Source organism: Megalops cyprinoides, chromosome 2, assembly GCF_013368585.1.
Source record: "Megalops cyprinoides isolate fMegCyp1 chromosome 2, fMegCyp1.pri, whole genome shotgun sequence".
Taxonomy (NCBI): Eukaryota; Metazoa; Chordata; class Actinopteri; order Elopiformes; family Megalopidae; genus Megalops; species Megalops cyprinoides.
Window position 1 is genome coordinate 10,732,501 of NC_050584.1, and position 17,045 is coordinate 10,749,545.

A 17,045-nucleotide genomic window follows, 5' to 3' on the forward strand; every position below is an offset into this window, starting at 1 on the left:
CCACAAACAGAACTCTACAGTACTCTGGGTGAAAGTGCTTTCAGGACGGAGCTTGTGTGGACTTGCCCCGTAGATCTGCCATGAGCAGCGTTTTAAATTGCCACCACACCCTATTAATTGTGGGGCCTCGGCGGCAGCCGGCTCCATTTGGGCAGCTCCGCAGCTCGGCGCAGACGCCAGGGGTGAGAAGGCAATGCGCGGCTCCATGCAGCTGCTCCTTCCCTTTCGCACAGACCCAGCTGCAGCTGGGCTGCAAAAGCCGCCGCGCCGCACACAACTGCTCTCAGTAACCATCCCGAGCCGTCCACCCATCCTTTTCAAAAGAAGCCTGACTTTTAACTCCTTACTGCACTGTGAACACAGAGTATAAAAAACTTACAGCGCAGGAGAAAAAAATAGCTGTCAAGCTGGGAGGTCTGAGGGTAAATATATGTTCCGCAGGGGCACAGGACAAGTCCGATATAAACATCAAGCAAGAAAAGAGATAACCGACCTACGCAGCCCCTAACATTCCCATCCACGGAGGAAGCAATCTGCAATTATGGGAGTGATCCGCATATTCACAGCTCAATTAGGCACTGGGTGTAGAGGATGTGGGGCTAGCTTTAGGAGCGCGCGGTGCTTGGCCCGAGTGGCTGGGCTGGGCTTCTTCTCTCTAACTAAGGTCTGGGCTTGCTGCACTGGCAGAGAGCGAGTCACACACCCACAAACAACTGCAGGGAAACAGCCTGACCACAGCAGCTGCAGAGCTCCTGTCATCCACAGGGGAAAATGTGACCGTGCCGAAAAGGAGCCCAGGAGACGCGGGGGGGGAAAAAGAACTGAAGTCGACAGATCCACACTCAGACAACAAATAAATGTCAAAGCCATTTTCAAAATGTTTTGTGTTTTTTGTCCGCTTTTGTATGCACGGCACTAGAGCAGAATGAATAAACGAACATGCCACATGTTTTACTTTGTCAAATTCTCTAAAAATGCACAAAGCCTTCAGGGCCTATAACATGGAGCGCTGTAGAGAGTTTGTCTTTGGGAGAAAAACTGTTACGGGTAAGGGTGACTTTTATGTAACAACTTTTTTTGAGGGAATGGCCAGCCACAACAAACGAAAAACTTGACAAGCACTTGACAAACTTGCTGACAAGCACATTTCCTTCATTATGTCTCCGGAGTGGACTGCTGAGAACCAACAAGGACAGAGAACTGTAATCAATGCCTCATGCAAGGGGACATAACATGAGCTGCCAAAATAAGCACAGTAGACAATTCATACACATGTAATATATACACACACACACAATCAGAAAACACACTGTACTTTCATTAGGTACGGTTGAATATATTGACTTTGCTTGAGACTATTAACAAGTGCTAGGAAAAAACTTCAAAAAAAAAGTTTTTTCAGCTGATTACAGGTGTTTATTGACATTTCATGGCTTTCTACATGCTATAAAAATGGCAGAACTGCATTTACCAACAGACACCATAGGAATGGCACAGCACAGAGGATGCTTGGGGACAAAGACTCCTATGAACCCCAAAGACAATAGAACTATTCAGCCAACAGGACATAACTTTTTACACATGTTGTTTTTTGGTCATGATACATATTCTGTTAAGACATTTTGTAGTGTCCAGTGATAATGTCAAGTGCGAGTGTCATATTGGTTTATCTAAATGCAATTTATCTACACTGCAAAAGAGAAGAATTCAATAATGAGCCCTACATGAAATCTAGGTTATGTTTCCCTTTTGTGGTATACACTTTGTCCGTACTCATTTTGGCCATCTATTGAGTTCTACATCCAGTTTCTCATTTACTTAAATTACTATTACTCATTCTCATATTCTCTTCATGTGTTGAGCGCACTTGGTTTCTCATCAGTCGTATTAAATCTTTCAATGTTCACACATTAAAAGTACGCCTGTGGTGGTATCACTGCTTCTAGCTGCAGCAAACAGTACCTGCAAATCTTTCCATGCTCCAGCATTAACAGTAACGGACTAATGTTACGAACAGATCTCAACATACGAAAGCCACTGTGCTGCATTCAACATATTTTTAAGAGCGTCCTTTGTGTGAACCCATGCCTGAATCTATGTGAGGCTGGGCCACAGTTCAAGTGACGGGCTCAAGTGTTCCAACTGAAAATGACGGTCGCAGCAGTGAAAGCACAGCCCAATGGCTCTCCCCTTGGCTCTTTATCATGCTGCCTCTCCATTAAATCCCCTCACCAAAGCCCCTTTGCTCCCTCTATAACCAGCAAAATCGATGTAGATAAGCCCTACAACATCTGCATTTTTACAAAGGACATTTCATGAGCACTTTTAAAATATATTCAACTGTCACCATGCAGTTCTGGTTCATATTTTTTGTAGTAGGAGTTCAATCCCCATACCTGCTGTGCATGCCAATAGCAAAACTGGTTCATTAACTGTATTATGCCTGTTGCAACAGGTGTTCATTCAGTACATGCTTGAGATTTAGGTCAGCTGCTATTTGATTCAGAGCAGGGCCGCAGTTTACCAATGGCTTACACATGTGCACTGTTATTGAAGCCTGCTGTATTACTGGATAGTCAGTACTTTTTTAAAAAATATATACCCTAATTGAATGCAGCACATTTACCAAGACAAACAAGCATTGGCATAACTGCCCAAATGTTGAAACACAATGGCTGTATGAAGTCAGATAACCATAATGACACCATATTCACAGAGGCCCATTGGGATTATACAATCAATACAAACATCTTATTCAATTAAAGAACCATACTCCTCCATCCCCTACCGTACTCGGGAAATGTGGATAACATGACATTGCGGCAACCTGAAAACCACCAGTTTGGAATACCCCAGTCGTCCTGTAATTTGAGGTCTAAAATGGAATTGCAACACATTTTTGAAAACCTGCAATTTCACATAAGAAAAAAATCCTTTTATGTCATATTACAGTGTATTGCACTCTCTTAAACTGAGGGAGCTAAGGTAACAAGAGATGTGCAAGAACAAACTATTACCTCAGGCAAAGTTGTCACTCGGTCAGTATGACTTGATCAGTATGACGACAAAAGTAAAAAAATGACATCAAAATTAGATTTTTGAGGTGACCCTGATGGACGGAAGAAACACATTTACCTCTTGGGAGTTCTGTAAAATCTCCGGCATGCAACCAAGCCACCATTTCCATCGTAGTATACAGTGACAAAACCTTCAGTCTCTTCAAAAGCTGTCTTACCCAAGCCAACAGACACCATGCATACAAACCTATTCAAAGCTATCTCAACAGGCCATACACTCTTTTCTGATCTAATACTGATATATGGTTGTACAGTTTTAAAATGACCTCTCATCACTAATGCACAATACCTTTACCTTTTGCACTGTATTCAAAAGACACCTGTATATCTTTTAGGTGTCTCAGGAAAGTTTGGCAAACTCCATAGAAACCTTCTCTTTCACAGGTGACAACTAGAAGAGCATTCCTTGCCCTTAAGGAATGCCAGGCAGTCCATGTTATGTTCCCTTATTTATCTTGTAGGGAGCTATAAGCCATGCTGCTAGCCAGTGGAGCACCGACTCCACTTCACTCAAACCCCTAGCAGGGAAAGAAATCTTCTCACCATCTCTAATAACAAATTGCACAACACCCCCCCAAGCACCCCCCCCCCCCCCCAACACACACACACACACACACACACAGCCTAACAGCACACAGCTCTCTGCAGGGAGTGACACTTTACAGACTAGCCACACCAGTGTCACAGCAAACCCCTTAGGCCTCAGACTCAAGAGGTCTTATCACTGATAGCAAGTTTCCTCAAAGGAATGAGAAGAGACAAGTGCAGGGGGCCGGGGCCAGGCTGCACTCTGCCAAGAATTCACAGGTCACACTTGAATGCACAGCACCTAACTGCTTCACCTCAGACTTGAAACATCAGGCAACAATTCTAAAACAAGCTCATACATAGAGTGAATGTGCTTAAGAGACAACTTACTCATCCCGAAAATGTGATCAGGGAATTTCAAGGACAGACAAATTAATTCACAGATACAAAATATTAATATCAATCAGACTTAAAGGGGAAGTCATAAACTAAATACAAAAACAGAGGTTTCATTATATGTACCTAGCCTTTTGATGTCCGATCAAGTATTCAAACCCATGTTTTGTAACCCTAGAAGCAAGGTTACATCAGTATCAAAAAGCACTTTCACTTTTTGATACATTGATACTGTAACGTCAAGCAAAAGGCCAACAAGCAATAAACCATTGGTAGAAATTCAGGGTCTCTATTAACACTGAACAGATTTTGATTAATGTCCAAAATTTAAGCAGATTGATTACATCAGCTAATGATAGGCAGAGATTTGCATCCAGGAAAAACACTAAAGCTTTAAGTGTCCATTTCAGGGTCTCCATTAAAGTGCAAGCCTCCACCCTTGAAATGCAAAGGCAAGATACTGGCAAAATCTGCTCATAGAGCCTTTCACAAATTCACAAATCCCACGTTACAAAATATGAATAATGGAGCCTCCCGGTGCTGCCTTATTCTCAGTGCAGAAAACAAGGGTACTGATGTTCTTGATTACCTTAAAGCAAATGCAATGAATGTATAAAGCAACTTTGACTGTTTTTATTCAGCGTTGGTACTTAGACGTAAAGAGACTATAGACATTATAGACATAACACCGTATTGGTTTAAATGCTTTTAAAAGTTAAAAAAAAAACGCACGTAAAATATCTGAATAGTGCTCACCAATCAGCTAGGTGTAGCGGGACTGCAGTTTCTCACCTGAATAAGGCACTTGCTGACATCGCTGGCACAGAGCGCTTTATTGCAGGCAGCGGTCAGTGACAGCCAGGAGAGAAAGAACAAGAGCGCAGCAGACGCTGGAATCAGCGCGTTGCAAGGCCTCATTCCTGCTGCTCCTCCGAGAGCGGTAACACTTGCAACCTGAGCCAACGAAAACGGGACAGTGTAAATATGCCTCCGAATTATGGACCATCAAAAGTAAATCAACACTGTGGAAGCATTTTTGCAGTCGCATTACCGTTGAGGGATATCAATTGTTAGATGTGAGGGGGACGAATGTCGCTGTTCAGTCGAACAGAGAATTATGTCAACTTGTATGATTTGCTAATAGACCATATTCTCACAAAGTGACTACATTTCACCTTAGAAAACTTGATTTTGCTGTTCTTTGCGCATGTAAAGGTAAATTAGTCGCCGAATATTTTACAGTCTGACTTTACACGGATAAATGGATAAGTTCTTAATGAACACCCCACGCATTGGATGCTTCCCAGAGCACACGGCAGGAAATAGTCGCCTACTGTATCTAGTTTCTATGGAGCAAGAATTAGAGTAAAACAAAAAGCTAACTCAGTGGAAAAGTGTGATCTAATTTGTGAAATATTGTCCACGCGTTGCCTGTTCCCTTAAGATCCACTCTTTAAAAAAGTATCTAACGTAACTCAATATACCTGGTGTCTTACCATGTTACATTTTCAGACGGGATCCTTTCCACCCCACCCCCCAATTTTATTCTCCGTCTTTAGTAGCTACGTTTCGGTATTCATCTCAGTATTCGGTACACTTGCACATGGAGTTGTCAATATTCCAAATGGCAATATTTAACTAATTCTGAATACAAAATACGCTAATACGTATTTGCATTTCACACATCAAAGGCGGCACAGGCAAAACAGAAATGTAGGCAACTAAGCAACACAAACATCAAATGAGTAATCAGCCTACCGTTTTAAAACTGCTTCAGCATGTGAAGCGTAGAAAATGTAAGCTATTGTAAAAACTCGATTTTAAGTTTTAAAGTAGCTTGTTACAACGTCTCCGTCACTGCGTCTTTTGCATTTTTAGGAATGAGATATGGTCTAAATGCAGTAACATTACGTTAGTTAATAACCTCCCCGTGTCTCCGCATTAGTTTCCTATATATCTCTGACGTTAGCGCTGCAACGGGAGTCGTTTTCCGAGTATGCAACAAAAACAGAGAGAAGAGGAAAACTGAGCCTTGCCAGGTTAAAACGTTCACAAATATCCAACTCTGACACGTTTCGGTCGCCTGTTTTAACTCGTACTGGAGAGACGTAGCAAGAACGATTGCCATCACCTTTCTGTAGCGTAGCAAAGAGACATCAATTCACAGCTCTTAAACGCACACCTAAGCACACAGAGACTCGTATTTGCATTTAGAGGGTAATGCTGTGCAAAACTTACCTTGACGCTGTTGATCTTTGATCTCCCGCTATGAATTGTGGTTGTTTGAAATCCCTTTGTTTCCCTCTACTTTCAGAATGAAATCATACTGATGTTCTGTCTCGATGGCGTTAGTTTCGCCTGGGCTCAACGCCAGAGTGAGGCAGTCAGGCGCCTTAAAGACACACCAACTATTTTCCACTGAAGGAGCGCAGCGGAGCAGTCAGTCGATGCAGGTGATAACGACAAAATTGCGATCCAATGGGAGGGGAAATACCGTGTAGTGCAGCTTTGCAAAGGAAAAAAGACAGTTATTTCACAGTCCTATCAGCAAAAGATGGTCTATTCTTTTAATAGGAAGCATCCGATAAAACCCGAAACAGTAGGCCTGCTAGTGCAATGTGAATTGTAGGCAGGGACAAACACTTCACTACTTTACTGTAGAAAAATACTGCAGTGTTATGTTTACATCCCAGCTATTATAAATAAGGGGGAATAGGTTGTTACTCGACTACTCAATAGATGAACCGCTTGAAAAAGTTTCTAGATCATGCTAACAGTCCTGCTAGGTGTGAAAAATGTTCGATTTGAAGTCGTTCTTGTTTTTGTTTGTTTTCAGATACTGTGTAGCCTAAATCTAATAACTGCTCTGAAATATAATAAAAGTTCGCTTCTCTTCCACTTACCATCTGTGGTTACCAAATCAACGTTTCTGTCATCTCTGCATGACAAAAAAGCAAAACACACAAATATGTCATTTAAAAAAATCGAAATGTGGAAAAATTAAGTGTACCCCTAAACACAGATTTAACTCTACCCTTTTCTATGGATAAACTGCCCGTATCGGCTGGCGGAAACGGAAGTGGGAAAATGTATCAATTATGATTCTAGTTTAGAAATAAGTGGCTTCACGGCCACTCGTTCTTTGCCGACAAGTCTTAAACAAAACGCCGATTAAAACACTCTATGTGATCTTAGCAAGCACAATCCTTTTCCAACCAAGTGTCCTGAGATACATTATAACGTGAACTAGTCTCTAGTTCTTGAAACGTTACTTCATCCAGCTAAGCAGATACCTGTCGCGCTATGAAATTCCGTCATATGCGTTTGAGAAATATCCATTCGTACGTTTATGAGAGCACATTGCCATCTACTGGTTTGACAAAAAACACCATGACGACCATTTACAGGGATTTAAGTTCCAAATGATACTACAAGTATAATACTGATAAATAAACCACGGCATGGCATCCGGATACTAAAAATCTAAAAAAAAAAAGTTTATTTGTGTAGGTATACCAAATATCTAAAGTGTTAGAGATCCCCATTGAAACCATAAACTGGCTGAATGTTTTGTGAAAATTCAGATATTATCATGCATATGCTTACAAAGATTGTGATTGAGTTTTTACTAAAAGGTATATAAATTGACAGTCTAAATAACGGAGGACACCACAATATTTAGTACATTAAGACCAGTGCATACAGCAAACGGGTTTTGGATTTCACAGCCATAAAAATTTATTAAATAATATATTACAAATATACACATATAATAACAAGCAAATATCAAAATAGACACTGTATTTTAGAACAATCATTCAAAGGCACTATGTAAAAAATATATATTTTGTACTCTCATATTAAACTGTAAAAGTAACATTTTTTGTAAAGAAGTGCTTGTGGTTTCATGGCCAGCACAAGTGAGGCACCACAGATGGTGCTACCCATAAGAGAAAAAGCACAGAGAAACAGGGACACAACCTCACTACAATGAACATCACAGCTTACAGAAAAAGGTACGCACCTGCAATGCGTGCACGGCATTAAAGTCACCAGTGAAAAATGACTGCTGTGTTTGAAGATCAGGACTAAACAACAAAAAAAAAACATCTACAACATGCATATCTGGTCAACAACAAACACAATGTAAATAAAAAAAAAAAAAAAAAAAAACTCAATTTTGGTCCATTAAAACAGACACGTATACAATCAAAAATATCAATTTCTTACTTTTTTACACACAAATACATAGCTACTTACAAACACACATCTGTATAAAATAAGTTATTAAAAAATTAAAAGCACGGTCTGTACATGTATTAACACTCTGACTGAAAAATAAGTTTAAATAATTTATTTTTATTTCATAGTTGTTTTCTGTAAAAGCTCAAGTGGACAGGGCTCTGGCGCCATTTTCATTTCTCTGCTCTCCCTTAGGGCTTTTTTTTTCCCCAGACAGCAGCTCCCAGCACTGCAAGTCCTTGAAAATATATTATATTTTCATATATATATATATATATGAGTAAGTGCCAATGCTGTGCAAGTACCAGCTCCCTTCCTGTGATAAGTTCTACGTAGTAAACGACACTGCCGTTCAGGCCGCTCCTCCTTTGCTTGGAGCTCCAGAGTGGATGAAGTGCTCTCCTGTTTTCGCTCCATTGCCATTCACTAACTCGAGTCAGTGTGTCAAATCGGGGCGAGTTCAAAGTCATCGCTGACATCGACGAGCGGTATGTAGAACTCGGGGATCTCGAAGATGCTTGTGGACTTGTAGGCGGTGGGGTCCAGCTCCTGCAGCTTCAGCTGCCACTCGAGCCGCTGCACCGCGTTGAGGGCCGCTGCTTCGTGCTGCTGCCGCATCAGGAGGCAGGTCTGCGGGGACACCACAGGGCCACACGCCACACATAAACCCAGCTGTAATCCCCTTTCTTACACGCTGACGACGCGAAACGCCCATATCACAATCCAACTGGCGCTGATCAGTCAGCTCCTCCAGGAGGGACTGGTAGGTAAAAATTAGTAACAATTTCCCCTGAAGTCATGATTTTAAAGGCTCCACGCTTTTAGAAAAGTAAAAAATAAATAAACACAAGTTGCAAAAATATTATCCATCTAATACAGGCTTTATTGCTTTTGGGTCGTTTTTTTACCATCAGGACTGTACAAGATGGAGCTGTTACAAAGACTGATAAGCGAATCCATGCAAATTTCCAAACACCCAGCAGCAAAAGCTTACCTTCAGCTTATCGAACTTGTCGTCAACGTCTTGTAACCAAGACATAAACTGTCGAGCATTGAATCGGTCCCGCACAGAGGTTTTGCAATCATCACCCTAAAAACAGATTAAATAAAGAAAAAAAAAACCATGACAGGCATGTCACGTATAAATAAGCACGATCATATTTCATCTGCGGTTGGCTTTGTAAGAATGGATGTATTATTTGGCAGTAGACTAAATTGATAATCTTCACATGGTCCAGACAAACTCTCAAGGCTGAGCTGTTGCATGGATAGCCTATTTTGCTAAGGGTTAAGTTTCAGCAAGGTTTGTGTGGCACTGTGTACCTGGGCATCTGGAGGCATGTTGTAAACTTCAGCGTCCAGCAGAACTGTACAAGCACTGAAGGGAAGGGACTGGTTGGCTAGTGTTCTGGCTGCACGGTAATGGACACGCAAAACCTCTTGCTCGTTGGAAACTATCAGCTTCTCCTAAAAATGTGATAAGCAATTCATTAGCGTCAAATTTCAAACAGGTTAAACAAAACATCTAGAAGGAACTTTATTAATACACACTTTTTAGGATCAGAGAGCATCCAAGTAGATAATATAACTCCCAAATTTAAACTTAATGCTAACAGGATATGGTTGTCAATGAGGAAATTCATTTTTTTCTTGCACACTACCCTAAATTTAGCAAGTTATAAGGTGCTGTTCAATTGTCTGTCTAATAAAATGTAAAATTTGCACTAAATCAGTAGCACAATATTTTAAAATATGTAAAAAAAAAATTACTTCCTAGTAGTGCAAAAGTACTTCCTAGGCAAACATACCCGCTCAATGCTGTGTTGCAAACGCAGCTTCATTCGAACAACCTCCTGCTGTTTAAACATCTCTTTCAGTGGCTCGGGGAGCGAGGGAGGTGGTGTTATCTGTTACAAAGAACAATATATGTAAATAATGTAAACCCATTCAAGTAAAGCACATGGTGTCAAAATAACCTCCATAACTGCATGTCTTTGTACTTGACATGGCTAAGCTTGGTAGTTCACATTTATGATGGACTGTAACAGCGTTTTACTTTTTTAAAAGGTTTACAAATATAAAATTCTGTAATTGATGATCACAATCTTGACTCAACAGAAACGTCAGCTATTCAAGTATTAGTATTAAAGACTGTTTTTCAGGATTTAATCAATACAGTCATTTTCTTGACTTACAGTTGGAATACAGAGCTTGCTGAGTGGGTTTCCATCCAAGAGGTAGGATCCGTTAAAGGTCACATACTCGTCATAGTACTGGGGGGCTTGTGGGATGACACTGCACAGAACTTTCCGCTTCTCCTCAATCTTTTTGCGGATGTGCAGGAACTCGTAGTACGGGTTGGCCCTCTCAGTCTGGTAGGGCTGGATCTCCTCTAGCTTGAGCGAGTCGACGATGGCTGCCAGGGACTGCTGGGTCTTCTCCTTGGATTGCTGCAAGGTGAGCCCTGGGAGAATGGGCTGAAGGACGCGGTGCAGCTTTCTCTTCCGCGGGTGTTGCACCTGAGCGTCATCGTCTTCCAAAAGTCTGACTTTGGTTTTGGCGCCAGACGCGTCAGAGGCCCCATCTCCTGCCTGAGGAGGATGCCCAGAAGGAACACCGCTGTGCTCCTTGCACAAATCCCCCGGGGCACTACTGTGCATACTGTCGCATGCACCCTGATGCAAATGCTGCAACTTCTCTTCAGGTGGAGCTAGAATGGCGCTCGTCTCTTCACCCAGTTTGATCTCTACATCAGTTATGATGTGCGCCTGCAGACCACCTTCTGCAGGAAGGCTCATGTTCTCACCCATCTCCCCGGAGCCACTCTTCCCTTCGCTGTTTAGACCGTCAGCCATCTCCTCGATTTGATGCTTGCAATCTGGACTAGATTCCAAGACAGTTGACAGCACTCGGTTACCCGATTCATTTTTGTAAGACTGAAAACCGCTTGACCTTATGGTTTCCTTGAGAGGTTTTTGCTTGGTATAATCTGTAACAACACCATCTGTCTCCATACCTTCCTGAGTGTCATTAGCTTCAGTACTGCTGGCACTGGCATTTAGACTACAGTCCTCAGTACTGTCAGTTGTGCTACTAATGGAATTCGTTAAGGGACCCGTGCTGCTCTCCCATCCACTTTTGGCCCTTCCAGACAAATCACAGATGCCATTTTCCATCCTCTGATCCTCAAATTTTCCACCTGCAGTGCAGAGAGTATCCTCATATAAGGTTGGGTTTGCTTTGGGCTCAGAAGGTAAAAGTAAACCCCTTTCTTCTCTCTGCAGCAAAATAACACTGCAATCTGAGCACACATCTTCATTCTCACCACAGCAGTCCGATGTCATTCCCATTGTGGAAAGCGACTTTTGAGAAGGATGACGCAATGAAAACACTCCTGTTGTGTCCACAGGTAGGGATTCCTTAGTTTGCACGCTTGTAACTTCTGAAGCTGTTGTCTCAGTTAAACCTTCTGCTCTGGAGTCTTCTGCGAGTGTACACTGGTCATTTGTCTCAAGCACAGGACCAGCAATACCGGGTAATCTCACGTCCGTGGCCGGCCACTGTGAAGCATCTGAATGTGAAAGACTGATACGTGCACTTCCAGCTTGATCTGAATCCTTCAATGAAGGTTCTCTGCGGTTTGAAACAGAGCTATTGTTAAGAGATAAATGACAACTTGGGTTATTCCTCTCATTGTCACTGTCATTGCCTAGATTCTCTTTGCCAGAGCTGCAATTACCGAGTCTTGGGAGCAGTGCCTGGCTGCTGTGGCTTCCCTGAGCAGAAGCCAAACTGTTTACAGGAGCAGAGGCTTGTGAATGCTCTCCACTGGATACTGCATCATCCCTGCAGGGCTCATTATAGCCTCTATCACCAGAGATTACAGGTTTCCCATCTTCATCCAATTTTGATCTTGGGGTAGGGGATTCCTGCCTACTGAGCAGAGAGGACCTGTTTCGATGAACCAGATCAAGAGAACCTTCAGATTCTTTTTCATGTATAGCTGCTGACTCGCCTGAGAGCATGGTACTGGAAGACTGCAAGATGGACGGCTGAGAATCCAAACCTTCCAGCATCGAATCTGAGTCATGCTCAGTAAGGGGTCTTGGTGTAAGTGCCGCCGCTTGGCAGGAGTCTTCGGAACTGGCCACAGAGATCAGAGATGCAGATCTGGACATCAAACCAGACTTCTCAGTCTCTGGCCTTGGGGAGTGGTTAATGCTGTTCTCCAGGCACAAGCCTGTCTTTCCAGCATGAGAAAGACTCTTTGTGTCCAGGGATAAAGTTTTTGCACTGGTGGCCTCCTTCACCGTCTCTTGACTAACGCAGGGCTCACCTGATGAGCTTTTCAGCTTGTCTTTGTTCTTCAGCTTGCTGAGCTCTGGCCCGGGTTGGTGCTTCATCCTCTCCCTTTCTTTTTGCTTGATTTTCTCTTTGTGCTTCCTGTGCCACTGCTCAATCTCCTGATCTTTCAAACTCAGCATTCGTTCAAAGCTAGTCTGCATTAGATCATCGTTAACGAGCCTTTTCTCTTTCTGACGGGTATTCTTGGGTGCAGGCAAGGATTTTGGTTTGGTTCTTTCAGCCTCTACCTCAGTTACCTTTGTTTTGCTGGTTTTCATTTGCTGAGACTTCTCCTTAGGCCTGTCCCGCTCTCTGTATTTGTCAGCATCTCTGTCCCCGTCCCTTTCCCTTCCGTCTTTTTCCAGAGCCCTCTGCATTTCCTCCTTCAGTTTCACCTTTTCATGGAATGTTTTATTGCTCTCGGATACAATGTTCTTCTTCTCCTCCAGAACCAATTTCAAGTTTGAGCTGGAAGAAGTAATGTCCTTTATTTTATCTTTCTTCTTTTTCTCACAGTCTCGCTCTTTTTCTCTTAGTCTGTCAAGTCTACCTATATCTGTCACCTTTTCAGATGTTTTTCCTTTCTTATCTGTGCCGTTTTTCTCTTTATTCCTGTTCTCCGCCAGATACCGTTCCTTTTCTTGCTTTTCTTTCTCAATCTTTCGATCCAGTTTGTCTTTGCTTTTCTGGTTGTCCTCGGGCTTTTTCAACAACAAGCTTGCCTTTGCCTTTTCACTCTCCTTGTGATTTTTCTCTATGGGAGAGTGAGAGGAGGCAGCCTTTTCTCTCTCTCTCCACTTCTCTCTGCAGTTGGGGAGTTCATTTTTATCCGAAAAGTGCTGAGTTTTAATTCTCTTCTCTCTGTCAGAATGTTTTTTATCCACCTTTTCAGACTCCTTCTCCTTTCCGAAGAACCTCTTCTCCATTTTGTCTTGTGCTCCTCTCTCTGGTGTATCTAACAGCTTTTCCTCAGCATCTGTTCCAGTGATAGGCTGATCCTCCAGTTCTTCTTTCACACCAGTATTGTGGGGAGAATCTTCAGACCCGTAGTAAGGAACACAACAGTCCATCCTATCTTCCTGCTTACTCACATCCACTTCTTTTCTCCTTTCCTCTTTACATGGAAGCTCCTTCTCCTTTTTAGAATCTCTGTCCTTTTCCTGCTCATCTTTCTGCCTCTTGTCTTTGCTGTGAGGGTGTTTTTCTTTCACTGCTCTCTCCTCTTTGACAAGGGACACCTCTGTTGTTTTTTGAGCAGACGGAGGAGACTCCGTTCTCTCAAGCAGAAGTTCATCGTTTTCATCACTCTTGAAAAAGTTCTCTTTCCAGAACTCTCTGTCAAACTCCAGATTCTTGCGGCCATCTTTCCCATAGTCACTTTGCCTGTGCTTCTCTTTCTCGGTCTCAGTCTCATTCTCCTTCCTGTGCCTCTCGTTCTCCTGGTGTTTCAGTTTATGTTTCTTGATTATTTTGCCCTCTTTGTCGGTTTTTTGCAAGGCACTTTCAGTACTATCCAGGGTGTTCTCTTCATGATCCAAGCTGAGATCTTTGTGGTGATGCTTGCTTTTCTCCTTATGTTTGAAGCCTCTGGTACTGGAGGTCTCCATAGAGGTGTCTGGTTCTACATGGTGGTTGTACTTCATGCTGTCCACCTGACTGGGACTGCCCAAATTTTCAAGTTTGAGAGGGGTTGACATCTTGTCAGTCGTGCTATGGTTACGCTTGGGAGACATCACTGACGACAGATGAAATAAATGGACAGAGTCTTCATCTTTAGGGCTGAATGACATCTTGAAAGAGTCTTCCTCTCTAGTCTTATCTGGGTTCTCCAGCCCAGCTACAGCAGAGGAGAGGAACATAACTTTACTGTTTTCATCTCTGTCCTCTTTCAGTTCTTGGTTTTCCTTATTTTTGCTTTGATTTTTGTTCTTAATCTTGACTTTTCCCTTCTGTTTTTGTTCTGCTGTAGGGTTCGTTTCTTTTTTAGCCCTTCCTTCTGCTGCGTGCCCCTCACTAACGAGAGAACAGACAGAGGAGCTCCTCCTCTCTGAAGAAGTCTCATCACTCGAGCCCTCAGAGCTGCAGTACAGCACGCAGGCTGTTTTTTGGTTTTTCAACTTGCAGGTACGTGGGGGCCTGTCCCTGTCCTGCTTGGCCCCAAAACGGTTCCTGTCCCTCTCATCCTTCTCCTGCTGCCTTGGCTCCCGCCTTAACATGTGTCTCTTATTTAGTGATTTGCTAGAGTCCTCCTTCTCCTCCTCCTCCTCCTCCTCCTCGTCCTTGAATTCATACTCATCCAATCCCGGCCTAGAGGCAGATTCTTCTGTTCCATTTTTCTGTTTGCTGTCAATGTCTGTGTATTCCTTGTTGTCATCAACGCCGGAGGGCTCTTCTGATTCTGCCGAATTGAAGCCAGAGCTCGTAAGTCAGACGTCACGCACTTTCTGTATTATGAAACAATACTATCTAAACTAACACAAACTAGTACATATAAGTATACAATGTAAGTGCTAATATATCAAAGTATTACTCCTCTTACTGTTGCTGCGCTCAAATGTCGCAGCAGAGCTTTATAATGACAATAGCTGTGGAATATATGGAGAGGCTGACAGTGTGGGATGAAGACCGCTGGTTAGGCTTACACCTACCTGAGGAACTGTTGTCTGAATCGGCCAGTGGCGCCTCACCCTTCAGCAGCTTCTCCAGCTCCTTAGAGTCCGCTACATCAACTGGACGCTCTCCGCGTTTGTTAGCCTGGAAGGCGTTGCCCCCATGCTGCAACAGCAGTTTCACAATCTGCGGTGGCAAAATGAGATTAATGACAATTGATATGTGTCAGAAAGGTAGACTTTTCTTACAATTATCTGCATGGCTAATACTAATGTCAACTGTGTATCAACAGTTGAAGGCCAGTGTTACCTGCATTAATATTCACAAACAATGTTGCCTGGATCGATTTCATTTATGTTGGGCTCGCTCATATGTAATATAATATTCAATTGAGTTCAGTGGCGCATAACTAACAAAGACATTTAGTACTTTAAAAAACACTACTAGGCCTAGGATGTAAAATGCTTTGGAAAAAATTTAAGTTGGGCTACCTGTTGTGTTCACTTATGTGCCTCGGATGAACAATGCTTTCGATGTTAAATTTTTCACTTCATAACCTATACTGTCTATGAGGACTATCATGAGCATCTTGAAGACTGAATGAAAACAAACCAGAAAGAAACTTTGGTAGTGCAAATTAATGAGTCATATAAAAAATATATACATTTCTGAATTTAGTTAAGGAAACTGACTATACTTGTGGCACTGTAATCCACACAGTGCTGGCAACAATTATGTAATCTGAATACTTTGAAATGCGAGCATTGTTCATCTAATGCCTTGCAAGAGGGCTGGAGTCTTTTGATCACAAAATCTATGCCGTCCCTTGTGACATGGCTGTCTTTGCTAAAGTCTTACATGCAGATACTTATGCCTCATTTTCTTGCAAAATGTAACAGTTTGCTGAGAGGGGAAAGAAGGTAAGCAGAACACCTACGTCCTTATGCCCGCTGCTGGAGGCATCGTGTAACGGAGTGTCATCGTCTAGCCCCTGTGTGTTGACCTCTGCGCCTGCAGCGATCAGGACTTTGGCCACATCATAATAGCCCAGGTTGCATGCTTCATGTAGTGGAGTCCAGCCTAGGACGCAAAGAAATTTGCTTCAACAGTGCTAGGGGGTCCGTTTGATTTGCTAAATCAAATTACAACAGAAATCTGAGAAAACAACAGCAATCAAGAAAAAAATCTGTCTCAAAGTTTATGTGAAGATGGCACTTGACTTCCCAAATGATGTACACTGATTAAACAGGTTAACAGACAAAATATACACATTAAACATAGAAACGCATATTAACTCTGATTCGATATTTCATTTTTTTGCAGCAATTTATGGCTCTTCCTCCACAAAACAAGTTTTCAAGCCTGAGACAAACATGACACCATTTCACAGGCCTGCACCATTTAAATGTTATTTCTCCGTGCAGGTATAGATGAGACAACCACACATAAAATAAGTACAAACTATATACAACCAATAACATGATGGAAGAGCCAAAAACAGACAGGTGTTGCTGTCATGTAGCCGATAGATTTATTTAGCCTTTACTGCCATTGTCACCATAGAGCAACCCTGGCTGATGAGCTCCTAGCTCTTACCAGCGAAATCTTTGACGTTGACGTCCGCTCCGGCGGCGATGAGCTCTTTGACTTGCTCGGCGTCGCCTCGAATGGCGGCCATGTGCAGGGCGGTCTCGCCTCTCTCGTTCCTCTTGTTGACCTTGTCCTTGTGCCGGGACGACGTAGCGCTGGGGCTCTTCTTCTGCACCGGCGCCGCCTGCGACAGGTTGCTAGGGGTGGAGTCTGAGGGAGGCAAACACAGGGGGCACTCAGTGCTACGCTCCTGGGCAG

General features: G+C 42.8%; 2 protein-coding genes across 4 annotated transcripts in view; both read right to left on the reverse strand.

Annotated features, from left to right (window-relative positions):
* The window catches only part of LOC118795788 (twisted gastrulation protein homolog 1-A-like), a 13,452-nt gene extending 7,100 nt beyond the window's left edge, over positions 1-6,352 (reverse strand). The window contains exons 1-2 of the mRNA XM_036554523.1: positions 6,240-6,352; positions 4,794-4,955 (exon numbers count right to left, since the gene is read on the reverse strand). Coding sequence (XP_036410416.1) covers positions 4,794-4,919 — 126 coding nt within the window. The 5' untranslated portion in view covers positions 4,920-4,955; positions 6,240-6,352. The remainder of the gene's footprint in view (positions 1-4,793; positions 4,956-6,239) is intronic.
* A 1,927-nt stretch (positions 6,353-8,279) lies between these two features.
* Positions 8,280-17,045, reverse strand: part of LOC118795715 (ankyrin repeat domain-containing protein 12-like) — a 28,538-nt gene continuing 19,772 nt past the window's right edge. For all 3 annotated transcript variants that reach the window (XM_036554416.1, XM_036554424.1, XM_036554408.1), the window contains 8 exons: positions 16,794-16,997; positions 16,135-16,277; positions 15,236-15,383; positions 10,439-14,985; positions 10,052-10,150; positions 9,567-9,710; positions 9,238-9,333; positions 8,280-8,873 (listed from right to left, as the gene is read on the reverse strand). In XM_036554416.1, coding sequence (XP_036410309.1) covers positions 8,688-8,873; positions 9,238-9,333; positions 9,567-9,710; positions 10,052-10,150; positions 10,439-14,985; positions 15,236-15,383; positions 16,135-16,277; positions 16,794-16,997 — 5,567 coding nt within the window. In that variant the 3' untranslated portion in view covers positions 8,280-8,687. The remainder of the gene's footprint in view (positions 8,874-9,237; positions 9,334-9,566; positions 9,711-10,051; positions 10,151-10,438; positions 14,986-15,235; positions 15,384-16,134; positions 16,278-16,793; positions 16,998-17,045) is intronic.